This window comes from Cherax quadricarinatus, chromosome 6, assembly GCF_038502225.1.
Source record: "Cherax quadricarinatus isolate ZL_2023a chromosome 6, ASM3850222v1, whole genome shotgun sequence".
In the NCBI taxonomy this organism is placed as follows: Eukaryota; Metazoa; Arthropoda; class Malacostraca; order Decapoda; family Parastacidae; genus Cherax; species Cherax quadricarinatus.
Genome location: NC_091297.1, coordinates 64,282,158 through 64,299,841, shown reverse-complemented (window position 1 = coordinate 64,299,841; position 17,684 = coordinate 64,282,158). Strand labels below are relative to the sequence as shown.

The 17,684-nt window shown below is 40.8% G+C and overlaps 1 protein-coding gene across 8 annotated transcripts in view; it reads right to left on the bottom strand.

Moving 5' to 3' along the window:
• Window positions 1-17,684, bottom strand: part of 5PtaseI (inositol polyphosphate-5-phosphatase A) — a 612,658-nt gene that overhangs the window by 120,618 nt on the left and 474,356 nt on the right. For all 8 annotated transcript variants that reach the window (XM_070081715.1, XM_070081724.1, XM_070081732.1 and 5 more), the window contains one exon: window positions 76-192. In XM_070081715.1, the coding sequence (XP_069937816.1) occupies window positions 76-192 (117 nt within the window). The remainder of the gene's footprint in view (window positions 1-75; window positions 193-17,684) is intronic.

Below are 17,684 nucleotides of genomic sequence, written 5' to 3'. Positions count from 1 at the left end.
AAATAAAGAAATAAAAATTCTCAATTTTTTGTAGATCCATCCACTGAATAAAAAGTACCATGTAATGTCACTTACCTCTTCCATAGCAATAAAATTAGATGCATCGTGGAAAAGGTGGATATTTACCAAATCAAATTTTGTCCCATTTAAACACCATCGTGTCCTCATGAAACCTTTGCGAGACCACTTACACTGCAGAATAGAATAATAAATGATGTTTGAATAAAATTTCTAAATAATGGGATGTTGTTTACTTAAAATACATAATATTAAATAAGAGGGAAGTGATCTGTAATTCTTTCAGTGAGAATCTATAAGAATGAAAAAGTTCAGATTCATTAATGTTTTAACATGTGCTCAACCATTTTCCAAAAATTTATTCTATCAACCCACATGGATAAGAATTGCACACTATGTCAGCATACTACTTGATAATACACCCACAAAATTATCAGTTAAAATTTTTTATAAGGTACATTAGGTCTAAACAGCTGTTAGATTATCACTCATGAACAGAATCTGTGAAAATTGAGAAAAGGTATTTAACAGTACCATGAGACACATAAAATATATGCAAAAACAAGCTTTATTTAACCTGTGCTGGTAGTAATGCAAATTCTAGCAATGAGAAGACTGAGCAAGGTAAACGTTGTTGGATTTCTCAGCACTGTCTTCTGCACTTACTTTCTTACGACCCATGCTTACAAAAAAGAAATTTGGCAAAATCACTGCACAAAATGTAAGTACAACACAACAGAGATGCTTCCATGGCAAGGTAACCATGTGTACTGTGGCACTCGCTGCGCCAACTAATGGCAGCGTATCTGGAGCTTGCTCGTAACTCTGATTTTGGCTCGCAATTCAAAGCAAAAAATCGACCAAGTGACAGCTCGTAACTCGGAAAATTTGTAAGTTGGGGCACTTGTAAGTCAAGGTACCACTGTAGTCACAAACACACTGACAGGTGAATATGTTTACTTGCCTTGGTCACACCCTACTGTCTAGAAATATGTACAAATTATTTATATGTCCCAGCAATGTTTTTAGAAGTATACAAAACTCCCTGAAGTATGGTATCAGACAAGAGTGTCAATCTACACTGCTGATGGTGAGGTCACTAATAATGCTGATCTTGCACTGGTGAACCTTGGCATGTTTCTTTACTCTCACTGTTCCACACACACACACATAAACATGTCCATCTCTGTCTCTCTCTCTCTTTGCCTGTTTTTGGCTTCTCTCTCTCTCTCTCTCTCTCTCTCTCAGAGAGCCGCTCATGAACCAATAAGTATTATGTATGTTGCAGAATTGTCACATTTGACCAGTTCAAGTGGATATGCAAATTACTTGCCACAGTCATGCATATGCTTCATTTACAAACATAGTATAGCACTTTGCTTGGTTTTTTGGATTATCCCAGATAATTTACACTGTGTAAGATGACAGTACTTATGTGTACCTGTGCCCAAATAAACTTAGTTCTTAATTCTGGTTCTTGAGCGGCTCTGAGACAGAGACAGAGATAGACGGAGCTAGCCAGCCAGCCAGAGCCATCTAGCTAGCCAAAGTCATCCAGCCAGCCAGCTGAACATGTATTACACATTGCAAAATTCTCTCTCTACTTAGGGCATAGGTAACAGGACGTTCTGGCAGGATGACATTACCAATTGCATCAAAACTGAAAGGATGTGGTACAAATGTTCCACATCAGTTATTATCTATGTTTTTGATATTTCCTTGACCATTTGTGACCATATCCACCTCAAAGCACCTAAACTCAGGGTCAGCATCACTTTCCTCCTAAAAGAGTGTGTTAACCCTTTGACTGTCGCAAGCCCATTTCTGAAACTGTCATTCTATGTCGAAAAATATTTGAAATGTTTTTTTTTTCTTACCAAAATGTTAAGATTATTTTGCTGAGTGTTTTAAGCCCCCCCCCCCCCTCCAAAAAAAAAATTGTGATCAGTACTTACCAAGATATAAAGACAAAAAGTTGGCAGAAAATGAGCCGCGTATGGCAACAGCGGTGAATGCTGCTCACCCGGTAAACTTTTTTTTTCTCCCATTCAAGGGTTATTTGTGTTTTCCACTACGTTATTTTTTCAGCTAACTTATGTGGCCTGTGAGACCAAAGTAAGGTGGAATGTACAACACAATAACTGCACAAACATTATTATCATTATATTCTTTACAAAAGCTGTTCACACAAACCAACAATACAAATAAATTTGTATTACTATTGTTCTATAATATATATACAAATGTACAGTCACTGGACATGTTTCTAGCAGTGCTGCAGCTTGTGGAATTCTTTGAAACATGGTGTTATACACAATGGTGTTTTACACTCCTCACACATAAAACATGGTGTCATACACAGTGGTGTTTTACACTCTCACACATAAAACATGGTGTCATACACAGTGGTGTTTTACACTCCTCACACATAAAACATGGTGCCATACACAATGGTGTTTTACACTCCTCACACATAAAACATGGTGTCATACACAGTGGTGTTTTACACTCCTCACACATAAAACATGGTGTCATACACAGTGGTGTTTTACACTCCTCACACATAAAACATGGTCTCATACACAGTGGTGTTTTACACTCCTCACACATAAAACATGGTGTCATACACAATGGTGTTTTACACTCCTCACACATAAAATGAGTGTGTCTGCATTTTTGTGGGAGTTTTTCATATGTGCACAGACAAAACACCTCATCCTAGTAGTTTTCTTCAAAGTAGTAGCAGGCAGTTGTGTTAGGTAGTTATCCTAGGTAAATGGTTGTGTGTCATCATTCCTACCTACCTTTCCTTCTTTCTTTCTTCATTCTTTCTTTATTCATTCTTTCCTTCCTTCTTTCTGGTTTCTATATTTTTATTTTTATTTATTATCACACTGGCCGATTCCCACCAAGGCAGGGTGGCCCGAAAAAGAAAAACTTTCACCATCATTCACTCCATCACTGTCTTGCCAGAAGGGTGCTTTACACTACAGTTTTTAAACTGCAACATTAACACCCCTCCTTCAGAGTGCAGGCACTGTACTTCCCATCTCCAGGACTCAAGTCCGGCCTGCCGGTTTCCCTGAATCCCTTCATAAATGTTACTTTGCTCACACTCCAACAGTACGTCAAGTATTAAAAACCATTTGTCTCCATTCACTCCTATCAAACATGCTCACGCATGCCTGCTGGAAGTCCAAGCCCCTCACACACAAAACTTCCTTTACCCCCTCCCTCCAACCTTTCCTAGGCCGACCCCTACCCCGCCTTCCTTCCACTACAGACTGATACACTCTTGAAGTCATTCTGTTTCGCTCCATTCTCTCTACATGTCCGAACCACCTCAACAACCCTTCCTCAGCCCTCTGGACAACAGTTTTGGTAATCCCGCACCTCCTCCTAACTTCCAAACTACGAATTCTCTGCATTTCTATAATATATATACACATATACAGTCACTGGACACTTTCACAGAACTGCTATTATCTTCCGGAAGCTTGTGTTGTGTGCGTGTGTGGATTTGCTAATATGGTGAGTCAGGATGCGGCAGCTGTCAAAATGACATATTATACCATACATCACTCCCCTTACTGCCTGTCAACACCTATGGTGTCCCATGCCTTGTTCTCCACTGTCTCCTTCAACAGTTTCTTTCTCCTTTCTTATTCTTTCTCCTTCTTTCTCCTTTCTTCTCCTTCTTTCTCCTTTCTCCTTTCTCCTTCTTTCTCCTTCCTTCTCCTTTCTTCTCCTTTTTCCTTCTTTCTCTTTCTTTCTCTTTCTTTTTTTCTTTCTCCTTTTTTCTCTCTCTTTCTTCTGGTGTCATGGGCACTGCTTTCGGTCACAAACACCTCAAAATCATGAAATTCATCTTCACTGACACTTCCATCTGTGTTAGATCTATCACTTGGGAAGAGAAGAGGCCCAGATTCACCGGGGCATCAGATATTTCTTACCGCTAGGCATGCTGAATAAGGACTACTGATTTGGAGTTCCCACAATGCACCACTGGCTCCCCGATTTTTTTTATACTGCACACACTGACCATAGAGACCCATTCTCTCACATGTGGGACTACCAGCTTTCTCCTGCTTGATTTGAAGCCGCTAAAATTTACGCGTAATACGGCGGAAACACTGACTCGCAAGACGTATATATACGGCTGAAACAGTCAAAGGGTTAATACGACATGACATTAGTAAATCCCTGGGGTTAGCCATGCTGTTTGCTCCAGCTGGTGCTCAATTGAACTGGTACTCCCACAAGGTACTAAGTAGTCCCAGATTTTTTTAATACTGCACTGAGTGTTAAGACCCATTCTATACTGCCTAGGCCTATCAGGCCTCTGGCGCAAAATCTGAAGGCATGAAAATAAAACGTTGATCTACACTTGGAGCATTAAGACCTTAGATCAATGTTCGGACAGTAAAAGGGTTAATGAGATTGCAAAAAACCTTAAATATTTCTAGATAAAAAATCAAAATAAAAACCACATTAGGAATCAGCCCACTACTCACAGGAGGTTCATACACTCATAACAAAAAAGAAATAAAGAGAAATTTTGAAAGACTATTACGAATCAACATTCAGCAATCCACTAGACAACAGGAGAGTTGAAGCTCCAGATAGTTATTCAATATGTCTGCCCTACAAATCATACATCAAACATAAGCACAAGTCCCTTAGAATTCAAAAAGGAAATAGAAATTATGTCAATATATGCAGTTCTAGGACCTGATTAATAGAACATCAATTTATAAAATGCAAAATACCACTACCATGAACACTTGGTACAGTGGAACCTCAAATATCGAACTTTCTTCAGTCTAGAAGGCTGTCCAAGTGCCGTTACCGAATGAATTTATTCCTATCAGGAATAATGTAAATTAGATTAGTCCATTTCAGACCCTCAAAAATACACTTATAAAAGCACTTACAAAAATACACTTACATAATTGGTTGAGTTGGGAGAAGTTCGATTTTTGAGGTTCCACTGTATTTCTTTGGAGAAAGAGAGCTTTGCACTTGGAATATATAATATACTGCATACTGGTGAAATAATTGTTTTTTATTCTATTTTTTGCCACTTTGGTCTTTAACCTTTTCACTGTTGGTGCCATATAGATACGTCTTATGAGCCAGTGTTGGTGACGTATTAATACACCAAAATTCTAGCGGCATCAAATCTAGCAGGAGAAGGCTGGTAGGCCTACATGTGAAAGAATGGGTCTGTGTGGTCAGTGTGCTCAGTATAAAAAAAATCGGGGCACCTGCACTGCAATGTGGGAACACCATTTCAGTAGTCTTTGTTTACCAAGCCTTGCGGTAAGAATTATCTCACTCCCCGGTGAATTTGGGGCTCTTCTCTTCCCATGTGATAGAACTAACACAGATGAAAGTGTCAGTGAAGATGAATTTCATGGTTTTGAGGAGTTTGTGACCAAAAGCAATGCCCAGGATACCAGACACAGATAGTGAAAAGGGAAGGCAGCTTGGGTGTTGAGGAAGGCAGCTTGGATGTTGAGGAAGGCAGCTTGGGTGTTGGGGAAGGCAGCTTGGGTGTTGAGGAAGGCAGCTTAGATGGCGGGGAAGACAGCATAGATGGTGGGAAAGGTGTGGGTGGTTGGGAAGACAGTGTGTAAGTTGGTAAATTTTTTCAGGTATGAATACACGAATACAGTTACATAGATTATCATATGTAGCAGCATGTGTAGAGAACCTAGGATAACCCAAAAAAGTCTAAGTGACTTATTTCCAACATGAGTGGTGAGGAAGACAGTGTTAGTGTTGGGGAAGGCAGCGTAGGTGGTGGGAAAGACAGTGTGGGTGGTGGGGAAGACAGTGTGAGTGTGGAAGGCAGTGTGGGCTTGTGTAAACAAGTTATGTAAACATTATAATAATAACAATGTTTGTGTGGTTATTGTGTTGCATACAACAAGTGGATATACAGTGGACCCTCGCATAGCACTATTCATCTGTTCCTGAGAGCTCAATGTTATGCGAAATTATCGTTATGCGAATGAATTTTCCCCATAAGAAATAATGAAAATCAAATTAATCCGTTCCTGACACCCAAAATTATGAAAAAATTTTTTTACATGAAATATTAATTTTAATACACACAAACTGAAGAAGACATGCACAGTTACATGACACTTACCTTTATTGAAGATGTGGTGATGACTGATGGGATGGGAGGAGGGGAGACTGGATGGTTTTAGTGTTTAGAAGGGGAATCCCCTTTCATTAGGACTTGAGGTGTCAAGTCCTTTTCCAGGGTTACTTCCCTTCTTCTTTTAATGCCACTAGGACCAGCTTCAGAGTCACTGGACTTCTCTCGCACAACATATCTGTCCATAGAGGTCTGTACCTCTGGTTCCTTTATGACTTTCCTAAAGTGGTTCACAACATTGTCAGTGTAATAGTCACCAGCACGGCTTGCAACAGCTGTCTGAGGGTGATTTTCATCCACAAAGGTTTGCACTTTAAGCCACATTGCACAGATTTCCTTAATCTTTGAAGTAGGCAACTTCTTCAATTTCTCTCTCCCCTCCTCCGAAGCAGTTTCCTCAGGTGTGGCCTCATGCTGATGAAGATGATCTAGCAGCTCATCAGTGGTTAGTTCTTCATTGTCCTCCTCCACCAACTCTTCCACATCATCCCCACTAACCTCCAACCCCAAGGAATGGATTCCTCAACTGGCACAGGATTCCCAGGGTTAGCCTCAAACCCTTCAAAATCCCTTTGGTCTACACATTCTGGCCACAGTTTCGTCCAAGCAGAGCTCAAGGTCCTCTTAGTCACTCCCTCCCAAGCCTTACCTATAAGGTTTACACAATTGAGGATATTAAAGTGCTCTCTCCAAAACTCTCTTAGAGTCAACTGAGTTTCTGAGGTCACTACAAGGCACCTTTCAAACAGAGCTTTTGTGTACAGTTTTTTGAAGTTTGCAATAACCTGCTGGTCCATGGGCTGCAGGAGAGGAGTGGTATTAGGAGGCAAAAACTTCACCTTAATGAAGCTCATGTCCCCACAAAGTCGCTCTGCCAAGTCTGTAGGATGACCAGGGGCATTGTCTAACACCAGGAGGCACTTAAGGTCTAATTTCTTTTCAGTTAGGTAATTTTTCACATTGGGGGCAAATGCTTGGTGTAACCAGTCACAGAAAAAGTCCCTACTGACCCATGCCTTACTGTTTGCCCTCCACAGCATACACAAATTAGCCTTGAGGATATTCTTTTGCCTGAATGCTCTGGGAGTTTCAGAGTGATACACTAATAAAGGCTTCACTTTGCAATCACCACTAGCATTGGAACACATGAGAAGAGTAAGCCTGTCTTTCATAGGCTTATGTCCTGGGAGTGCCTTTTCCTCCTGAGTAATGTAGGTCCTGCTTGACATTTTCTTCCAAAACAGGCCTGTTTCGTTACAATTAAACACTTGTTCAGGTTTCAGTCCTTCACTGTCCATGTACTCCTTGAATTCCTGCACATATTTTTCAGCTGCTTTGTGGTCCGAACTGGCAACCTCACCATGCCTTATCACACTATGTATGCCACTACGCTTCTTAAATCTCTCAAACCAACCTTTGCTGGCCTTAAATTCACTCACATCATCACTAGTTGCAGGCATTTTTCTAATTAAATCCTGATGCAACTTCCTAGCCTTTTCACTTATGATCACTTGAGAGATGCTATCTCCTGCTACCTGTTTTTCGTTTATCCACACCAATAAGAGTCTCTCAACATCTTCTATCACTTGCGATCTCTGTTTCAAAAACACAGTTGCACCTTTGGTAAGAACAGCTTCCTTGATTGCCGTTTTCTTGGACACAATAGTAGCGATGGTTGATTGGGGTTTACTATACAACCTGGCCAGCTCGGAGACACGTACTCCACTTTCATACTTAGCAATGATCTCTTTCTTCATCTCTATAGTAATTCTCACCCTTATTCCTATAGGGTTGGCACTAGAAGCTTTCTTGGGACCCATGGTCACTTATTTTGCAGATGAAATCACCAAAAACGCTGTAATAATACGAAATGTTCCGATTGTATGCTTGGATGTTACCGAGGAGGCTGGCTGGTAAACAATGCCACCGGCGGAACATGTGAGGCTGGCTCACGCCGCACATTAGACGTGTCTCGGACGAATAGCGTTGAGCAAGTTTCGTGATTATTCCGTTCCAGAGAGCCTGCCGAAAGTTGAAATTCAAAAAACTCGAAACCATTTTCCCCATAAGAAATAATGGAAATAAAATTAATCCGTTCCAGACACCCAAAAATATTAAAATATTTTTTTTTTTTTCAAATTAAATAAAGATTTATATACTGAAATCAATGAGAAATCAAGTACAGTGGACCCCCGCATAACGATATTAATCCGTTCCTGAGAGCTCATTGTTATGCAAAATTATCATTATGCGAAAGAATTTTCCCCATAAGAAATAATAGAAATCAAATTAATCCGTGCAAGACACCCAAAAGTATGAAAAAAAAATTTTTACCATATGAAATATACATTTTCCTACACACAAAGAGAAGGATACATGCACAATAGTAGAGTAGTACATGCACAATATATATTGGTACTACTCTAATAAATGAAGAATAAATGACACTTACCTTTATTGAAGATGCAGCAATGACTGATGAGACACTGTGTCCTGGGAGTGCCTTTTCCTCCTGAGCACTGTAGGTCCTCTTTGGCATTTTCTTCCAGAACAGGCCTTATCACACTGTGCATGCCACTATGATTCTTAAATCTCCCAAACCAACCTTTGCTGGCTTTAAATTCACCAATATGAGCACTAGTTCCAGGCATTTTTTCCTGTTCACCTGGGTGTTAGTCGACTGGTGTGGGTTGCATCCTGGGAGACAAAATTAAGGACCCCAATGGAAATAAGTTAGACAGTCTTCGATGACAATGACTTTTTTGGGTTATCCTGGGTGGCTAACCCTCTGGGGTTGTTTCTTGGTATTCTTAATAAGCCACACCAACAACGGTGCTACAGCAGTAGCAGCAGCAGCAGTAGCAGCAGCAGCTGACAGTGCTACAGCAGCAGCAGCAGCAGCTGACAGTGCTACAACAGCAGCTGACAGTACTACAGCAGCAGCAGACGGTGCTACAGCAGCAGCAGACAGTACTACAGCAGCAGCAGCAGCTGACGGTGGTACAGCAGCAGCAGCAGCAGCTGACGGTGCTACAGCAGCAGCAGCAGCTGACAGTGCTACAGCAGCAGCTGACAGTGCTACAGCAGCAGCAGACGGTGCTACAGCAGCAGCAGACAGTACTACAGCAGCAGCAGCAGCTGACGGTGGTACAGCAGCAGCAGCAGCAGCTGACGGTGCTACAGCAGCAGCAGCAGCTGACAGTGCTACAGCAGCAGCTGACAGTGCTACAGCAGCAGCAGACGGTGCTACAGCAGCAGCAGACGGTACTACAGCAGCAGCAGCAGCAGCTGATGGTGGTACAGCAGCAGCAACACCTGATGGCGCTACAGCAGCAGCAGCAGCTGACAGTGCTACAGCAGCAGCAGCATCAGCAGTTGACCATGGTACCACAGTATTTTGATAATATTTCTCACCATTTTTACCACAGGGTTGGCACTAGAAGCTTTCTTGGGGCCCATGGTCACTTATTTTGCAGATAAAATCACCAAAAACGCTGTAATAATACGAAATGTTCCGATTGTATGCTTGGATGTTACCGCGGAGGCTGGCTTGTAAACAATGCCACCGGCGGAACATGTGAGGCTGGCTCAGGCCTCACATAGACACGTCTCGGACGAATAGCGTTGAGCGAGTTTTTTAGTGCTATGCGAGGCAAAATTTTAGTGATAAAATGTATCGCTATGCGGATTTAACGTTATGTGATGCCAACGGTATGCGGGGGTCCACTGTACATGCATATAAAAAATAATATTATTACACTTACCTTTACTGAAGACTTCTGGGTGGATGGAAGACGGGAGGAGGGGATAGGAGGAAGGTGTACACTATTGTTTGGAAGGAGAATCTCCTTCCTAATTAGGACTTTAGGTAGCAAGTCCTTAACTGGGGTTACTTCCCTTCTTCTTTTAATGCCACTGGAAATAACTTGAGAGTCACTGGACCCCTGTCACACAAAATATCTGTCCAGAGAGGTCTTTTTCTGGCGTTTCTTTAAGATTTTCCTGAAGTGGGACACAACACTGTCATTGTACATATTGCAGATATGGCTTGTTTCAGCTTGGTCAGGGTGATACTTTTCAACAAAACTTTGCAACTCATTCCACTTGGCACAAATCTCCTTAATCTTTGAAGAAGGCACCTCATCCACTCCCTCTTCCTCCTCCTCTGAAGCAAGTTCCTTGGCTGTGGTCTGATGCTGTTCCATTTGAAGCTCTTGCAGTTCGTCAGTGGTTAGCTCTTCCCTATGGTCCTCCACCAACTCTTCCACATCCCCGTCACTCACCTCCAACCCCATGGACTTGCCCAATGCCACAACACCTTCCACAACAGACAGAGGGTCGGCAGGGACAGGGTCTGCCTCAAACCCTTCAAAATCCCTCTGGATTGTGTTCCTCACTTTGTTTACCAAAGGGCTTGCAGTAGCCTTCCTTGGGTCCAAGATGACTTATTTAGCAGTTGCAAGCACAAAAAGCAATGGATTATTATGAAATGTATTGTATGAACCCGCGGGGTGATGGTCACGTGTTGGTAAACAATGGCACACTGAGCGTGAATGGCGTGGGAGACTGGCTTGGTGTGCGTGGTGACAGGCGGACGGGTACCGGATGGTCGCCGAAACATGAGTCTAATCACAAAACTCGAGGCCAAATTTTGCCAAAAAAACTCGCTGAAGGTCGAATTTCACAAAAATCGAGGCTGCCGAAACTCGAGGGTTCACTGTATATACATTATGCATTATATTGGGCTCCTAGGCCACAAAAGTTACTTGAAAAAATAGAATATTAGAAAAAGAGAAGTAAAAATAGAATAAAAGTAAAAATAATATTACGGAGTGAGAGGCAGCCCCGATGTTGCCATAAGCGGTTCAATTTCTGTTAACTTCATGCCCTCTATATCTCGGTAACTACTGATCGCAAAAAAATTTTTCTTCTTTTAAAACACTCAGAAAAATATTCTTAAGACTTTGGTAAGGCTTTTTTTTTTTTAAATATTTTTTGACACCAACAACAGGTTTGTGATGAGGGCTGTCAACAGTGAAAGGGTTAACACTATGTATAAAGAATGCTTATAATATTACAGTTGCTTTTAAGATGAAATATGCCTCAAAACCTGGATATAAGTCACAGTTTTATTTTATTGCATCATCCTAGGTTAAATCTACTTAGTGCTCTTTGTGGTGAAATTCCACTGTTATTATCATGAAATTGTTATAAATTTGGAAAGAATAAATCACCTTTGAGTCACCTGTACACCCTGTTTGCTGGTAGGGAAGCTGCTGATGGAACAACAGCTCCTAATTTCATCATTTGCCTATGCAAGTTAGGTGTACTAGTATGTCAGACATAGTCATTACCTGTGTAGTAAACCATGATGCACTATGTAGACCCTCTTGACCTTAAATTTGTTTGAAATATATGAAGAGATTGTAGAAGACCCAAAGAGTTGTGCTGAGGTCCAAAATACTGTAATACTCTGTAATACTGTCCTGCAAGAGCAGCTATACACATCTATGATTCCAGACCCATATACAACAAATTTCCAAGAAAATCTCTAAGACAGTAGGCATACTATCAAAGATACAGTACTATGTTCCACAATCAGCTCTCCTTGCACTGTATCACTCACTCATCTACCCTTATCTTGCATATGGAATCTGTGCATGTGGATCAACAACATTAAATAACCTAAGACCACTAATAACCCAGCAAAAGGCTACAGTCAGAATGATGATAAATTCCCACTTCAGACAGCATACTTCACCAATATTTAAAAGTCTAAAACTACTCACTGCAAAGAACATCCATACTTATTCTTGTGCCTACTACATACATAGAACACTAAACTCAAACATAAACCCTTCGCTCAAACTTCTCCTCACCAACCTTAACAGGACGCACGACCATAACACAAGACACAGATTACTTTCTGATGTACCCTGTGTCCACACCACACTATTTAAGAACTTTATACACATAAAGTGCCCCAAAATTTGGAACTCATTACCAGTAAATACTAAAGTAATCAGGTCTGAACACCAGTTCTCAAAAACCATCTAGTCACCCTAATCTAAATATTCAATACTCAATACTTTAATTAAGATCTCCCAATTACTTAAATCTTAACACTTCAAAATTTAAATACCCTACGTTCATACATAACTTAATACTTACTACATTCTAGTATAAATACCTTCACAAAACTATACTGCCTTAAACCATATTGTAGCATCCTCATGCTGTAAACTACTTTCACCAACGCTCAATATTATTTTCCAATATGTAACTTAAACATTCCAATAATATAACTTAAATATTTACTATTGATATACACAACCTACAGAATACCTTCCAATTGTCCCAATACACAAGTAACCCGCACATAGAAGAGAGGAGCTTACGTGTGACTTTGTAAATGGTCCAAGTCGGACCGAAACATTGTCGTAAGCTCCTCTCTTTTATGTGAGGGTTATTTGTGTATTGTTCCAGTCACAGTATTGTGCCTTTTTCTGTTATTGTTAAATTGTCTCAATGTAATATCCCATATTTTAACTTGAGTTAACTTACTGTCTGCTTTAAATAAAAACAGATATACAACTGAAACAAACTATGATCAATTTCTCTAGTTTTAAGTGGTCTGTAAGCCATTAATTTAGTCTGCCCATAATGCCGTGGCATGATAGTGGCTCTCTTTGTCTACAACTCATTAATGTAACTAAAGAATCTCAATGTAAATTTGCAAAGAAATAAAAATTGTATTGTATTATAACCACCACAATTAAAATTAAATTAAAAATACACTGAAGCCTCTGAATTCATTACACCTTCATTTACTAACTTGGGTCTTTTGCCAGAGGGGGTCACTAGCAAAAAATCTGCCCTCTCTTTGGTTGGCAATACTCTCTTTTAGTAAGAAGACAGCCTACCATAGAATATATTTTTAAAACAGTGGTTTAATGAAAATATTTAACTGTAGGTATAGAGATATAGGAAAATTGGAGGAAAGAAAGATGATAAATAGATGGATGGATAATTGGAGGATAGATGAATGGATGTATATAGGAAGAGATGTAGAAAAGATAATGAGGAAGGGAGTACGAAAGGATGCGGGGGAATTTATTGTGTTGAGAGGTATGAGGAGTAGTGTTGTTTTGCTGTTGTAACATAAAATGACTGACCAAGCAGTGACCCAGACTGTCAGGGAAATGTGCCAGCCACACCCTCTGACTTCACTACAACACACATCCACCTGCCTGACCAGACAGCTACTCCCCTGGCCTAATCACCTGCTTGCCTACCCACCTTTCCTCACTTCAATTCCTCAACACATCCAGCACCTGTGAGCCCTTACTCCATGCAACCAAAACAAACCCCATTTCCTTGCTGACCCACACACCTTGCTCCCTCTCTCAACACAGCACCTGCCAGCCATCCCTCACCACACACTCAGCTGCCCTGCAAAGTTGTTTTTCCATCACTGCCTCAAAACACACACAGTGTCTGCTAGCTCTCCCTCACTGCTTCCCCTTTCACTACACCCCTTCTCCAGACACCTTGCCTGTCTGCCTCACCTCACAGCAGAGTTTGCTGGTATCTACATATACCCACGAGGAAGACTATTATTCGACTCCATGGCTGATGCATTCACTGCCACATGTGCTACCAAACCTTGCATCAGTGTTCAAGAATATTTCTAGGCATTTTCCACAATTGTGAGGTCTCCAAGAACATAAACCCCATGAGCACAGGGAGCCTAACTGCATGTACTTCTAGCCTTCGGCTAGACTACAAATATCTCTGATTTTGCTAATGTACATCTGGCCAAATGTAAAAACTTAGATCATAATTACTTTCATGTATTCTATTATATACTTGAATGTGAATTAATCCAAGAATTCTCAGCCAATTCTTTCATAAATTTTCAAGGAATGTCCAAATATTACATTTATAATGATATTACGATTAACTGACCTGGAAAATCCAAGCTCATGGGATCCCTGGTAAAATTCTCTAAAGAATCACAGGAAACAGTTGTCATAAATGGAGTAGAATCCGACTGGAATAATGCTTTGAGTGGCGTGCCACAAGGATCCATTCTGGGAGCATCCCTGTTTGTGATATACTATACATCAATGACAGACGAATACATCTCAAATCACACAAAACAAATAAAAAAATTTGCTGAAGATACAAAGAATCACGGCAAGGTACATTGTGAAGGCGGCATTAACTCCAAACAAAATGACCTACACGAACCTCACAAGTTGTCAATAGACTGGTAAACACTAATCAATATGAAGAAAAGAAAGATCATCATGCATGTGGAAAAAATAAGAGTACACTAGTTGTCATACTGAGAACTAGGTCATGGAATAAAAACCCAGACATTAAAAGCAATTGAGCAAGTGTGAACACTTGTGACAAAAGCCAAAAAACTTTGACATAATCAAACATATCTTCGAATACTAAAAAAAAATAAAGCTGCCACTGAGCCTAACAATGCCCTTATAGAACTCCACCTTAACCATTGTATTCAGCATAGAATTCACACTTATAGACAGTATATCCTGGGCAGAGATTTAATACAGGACAAACAAAATCATTCATGAAATAAGTAGCTCCCTTACCAGCAGAGTCAGAGGGCTACACAAATGACAACCTTTCTAACAAAGCAAGAGAACACTGATCTCATCCAAACTTTCAATAATGTAAAACTGAATGAAGAAAACCATTACTACATTGTGCTTACCAAGCCACAATGCAGAACAGAAAACAGGAACTTCTTTAATTTCCAGAAAGGAACATAGTAAAGGCCAGGGATACATGGAAAATTTGACGAGTAACTGAAGCATACATGACATTTCAAAATTCATTTAAAAAAAAAATTAAATCTAGCAAAATGGGAGAAGGGACACTACCAAATTCAAGCCAGGAAAACTATGCCTACTGTCAACCAGACTACACTGTAACTAAGTTGATCAGCTAAGAGAATATTGGGGAGAGAATTTCTATACCCATTATGGGTTTTTATCCTTACACCACTGTCCATGGGATTGCTTTGGAAAAGTAAGCTTTTGACTAACAGATCAAAGTTTTATACATATTTCATTATTTCTCAATATCACAAATATATAAATCACATTAAATACTGGACTTACACTTAACTCACAATACACTTGCATGTACAAACATATATATACACGCACAACCCTATGGGTTTTCTTCTGTTTTCTTACTAGTTCTTGTTCTTGTTTATTTCCTCTTATCTCCATGGTGAAGTGGAACAGAATTCTTCCTAGCCATTTGTGTCATAAGAGGAGACTGACATGCCAGGAGTAAGGCGCTAGTAACCCCTTCTCCTGTATACATTATTAAAGTTGAAAAGAGAAACTTTCATTTTTCTTTTTAGGTCACCCTGCTTTGGTGGGATATGGCCAGTTTGTTGAAAAAAATTAATACTGAACATGCAAGCACATATTTTCATTCCTTACTACAGTACTGTATTAACCCTTTGACTGTTCATGCCATATAAACACGTCTTACATGCCACTGTTTCTGACGTATTTATACGCACAAATTCTAGTGGCTTCAAATCAAGCGCCAAAGGCCTGGTAGGCCTACATGAGAGACAATGGGTCTCAGAGGTCAGTGTGCACCCTGTGAAAAAAATCTGGGACCCAGCAGTGCATTGTGGGAACGCCATCTTGTTAGTCCATTTTCAACATGCCTCTCGGTAAGAAGTTCCTCACTCCTCGGCGGATTGGAGGTCTTTTGTTCCCAAGTGATAGCTCTAACAGTGATGAAAATGTCAGTGACAGTGAATTCCAGGGTTTTGAAGTGAGTGTGACCGGAAAAAGTGCCCAGGATAACGTAATTAGTGATGAAAACCCAGATGACCCACAACCTTCCACCTCTGGTGCTGGGCCGGCTTGTTCACGTTCACGTTTGCCTGCACCAGGACAAAAGAGGAAACTATTTGGTCGTGTACAACACCCAGATGTTAGCAGTGAATGTGATAGTGATAGTGATTTCAAGGTCATTGAAAGCAGTTCTAGTGACAGTGAGGGTGAATATTCCCCAGTGAAGCGGCAGTATGTACGACGTAGCATGCGGTCTGGTAGTGTTTCATATGTTGTTCCAAGGGGAAGGAGAAACTCTGGGAGCACATCCTGTGGCCCTACACCACGACCTGATAATGAAGATGACAATATTGTTACGATGGGTATGAATGATGTGAGTGAGGGAGCAGGCAGTGGTGGTGATAGTGATGGTGGCATGGCCCATGTGGCACCAGCAGCGGGCCACGCTACTACCCACGCTGCTGACTTTGCACAACAACCAGCCTCACCCTACCCCACACTCCCACAACCTGCAAAACCACAACCACGGTACAATATCCAGAACCCGCCAGCAGACCGCATCTGGGATTGGCAGGATGGTGACAAGTTTGTTCCCAGTCCCCATGACTTTGATGAAACACAACGTGGAATAAAGCCATCATGTCCACTTGGGAACAATGCTAGTGAACTGGACTGCTTTGAGTTATTCTTCGATGAACCCCTGATGGACATCATTGTCAGGGAAACAAACACATACTATGATTACACCATGGCAAATACAATTCTCTCACCAAAATCACGGCTACACGAGTGGAAGGAGACAGCTGTGGCAGAGATGCTTATGCCACATGTGTATAAGCACACTGGCATACTGGGCAACAGAATGCCTGATTTCAACTCCAGGTTTTAGTGACATTATAGGTGTCAATCGTTTTCTGATACTGTTACCTATGTTACACTTTTCAGACAAAACAAGGCCTGACAGAAGCGACAGGTTATATAAGATCAGAAATGTGTTTATGTACATGAAACAAAAGTGATGCATGTACTTTTATTCCTTCAGGAAGCTTGTTATTGATGAGTCCTTGATTTTATTCAAAGGAAGACTCTCATTCAAGCAATATATACCAAGCAAGAGGAAACACTTTGGTATAAAGTTATTTGTACTGTGTGATTGCAGAAGTGGTCTAGTTTTGGAAATCATTGTGTACACTGGCAGTAATACATTGAGAGATACCATGAAGTTATTGGGTATCTCTGGTGATGTGGTTCGAACAATGATGGAACCATATCTTGGTAAGGGGCATATGTTATTTACTGATAACTGGTACACAAGCCCCTTACTCAGTGATTTCTTGCTAATGAACTTGACAGATGTGTGTGGCACAGTGCGTGGTAATCGTAAACATATGCCAAGGTTCGACGCTGGCACACGCAGAGGTGAGGTGCAAGCCTTTGCTACCAATGACATCATGGCATTTCGGTGGCATGACAAACGTGATGTCACATTGTTGACATCAGTTCACCCAAACGAAATGGCACACAGTGGCAGGCACAACAGAGAGACCAATGAACCCATTCTAAAGCCTGCAGCTGTCATGGACTACAACCTCAATATGCGCTTAGTGGACAAATGTGACATGCAGATTGGGTTTGCAGAT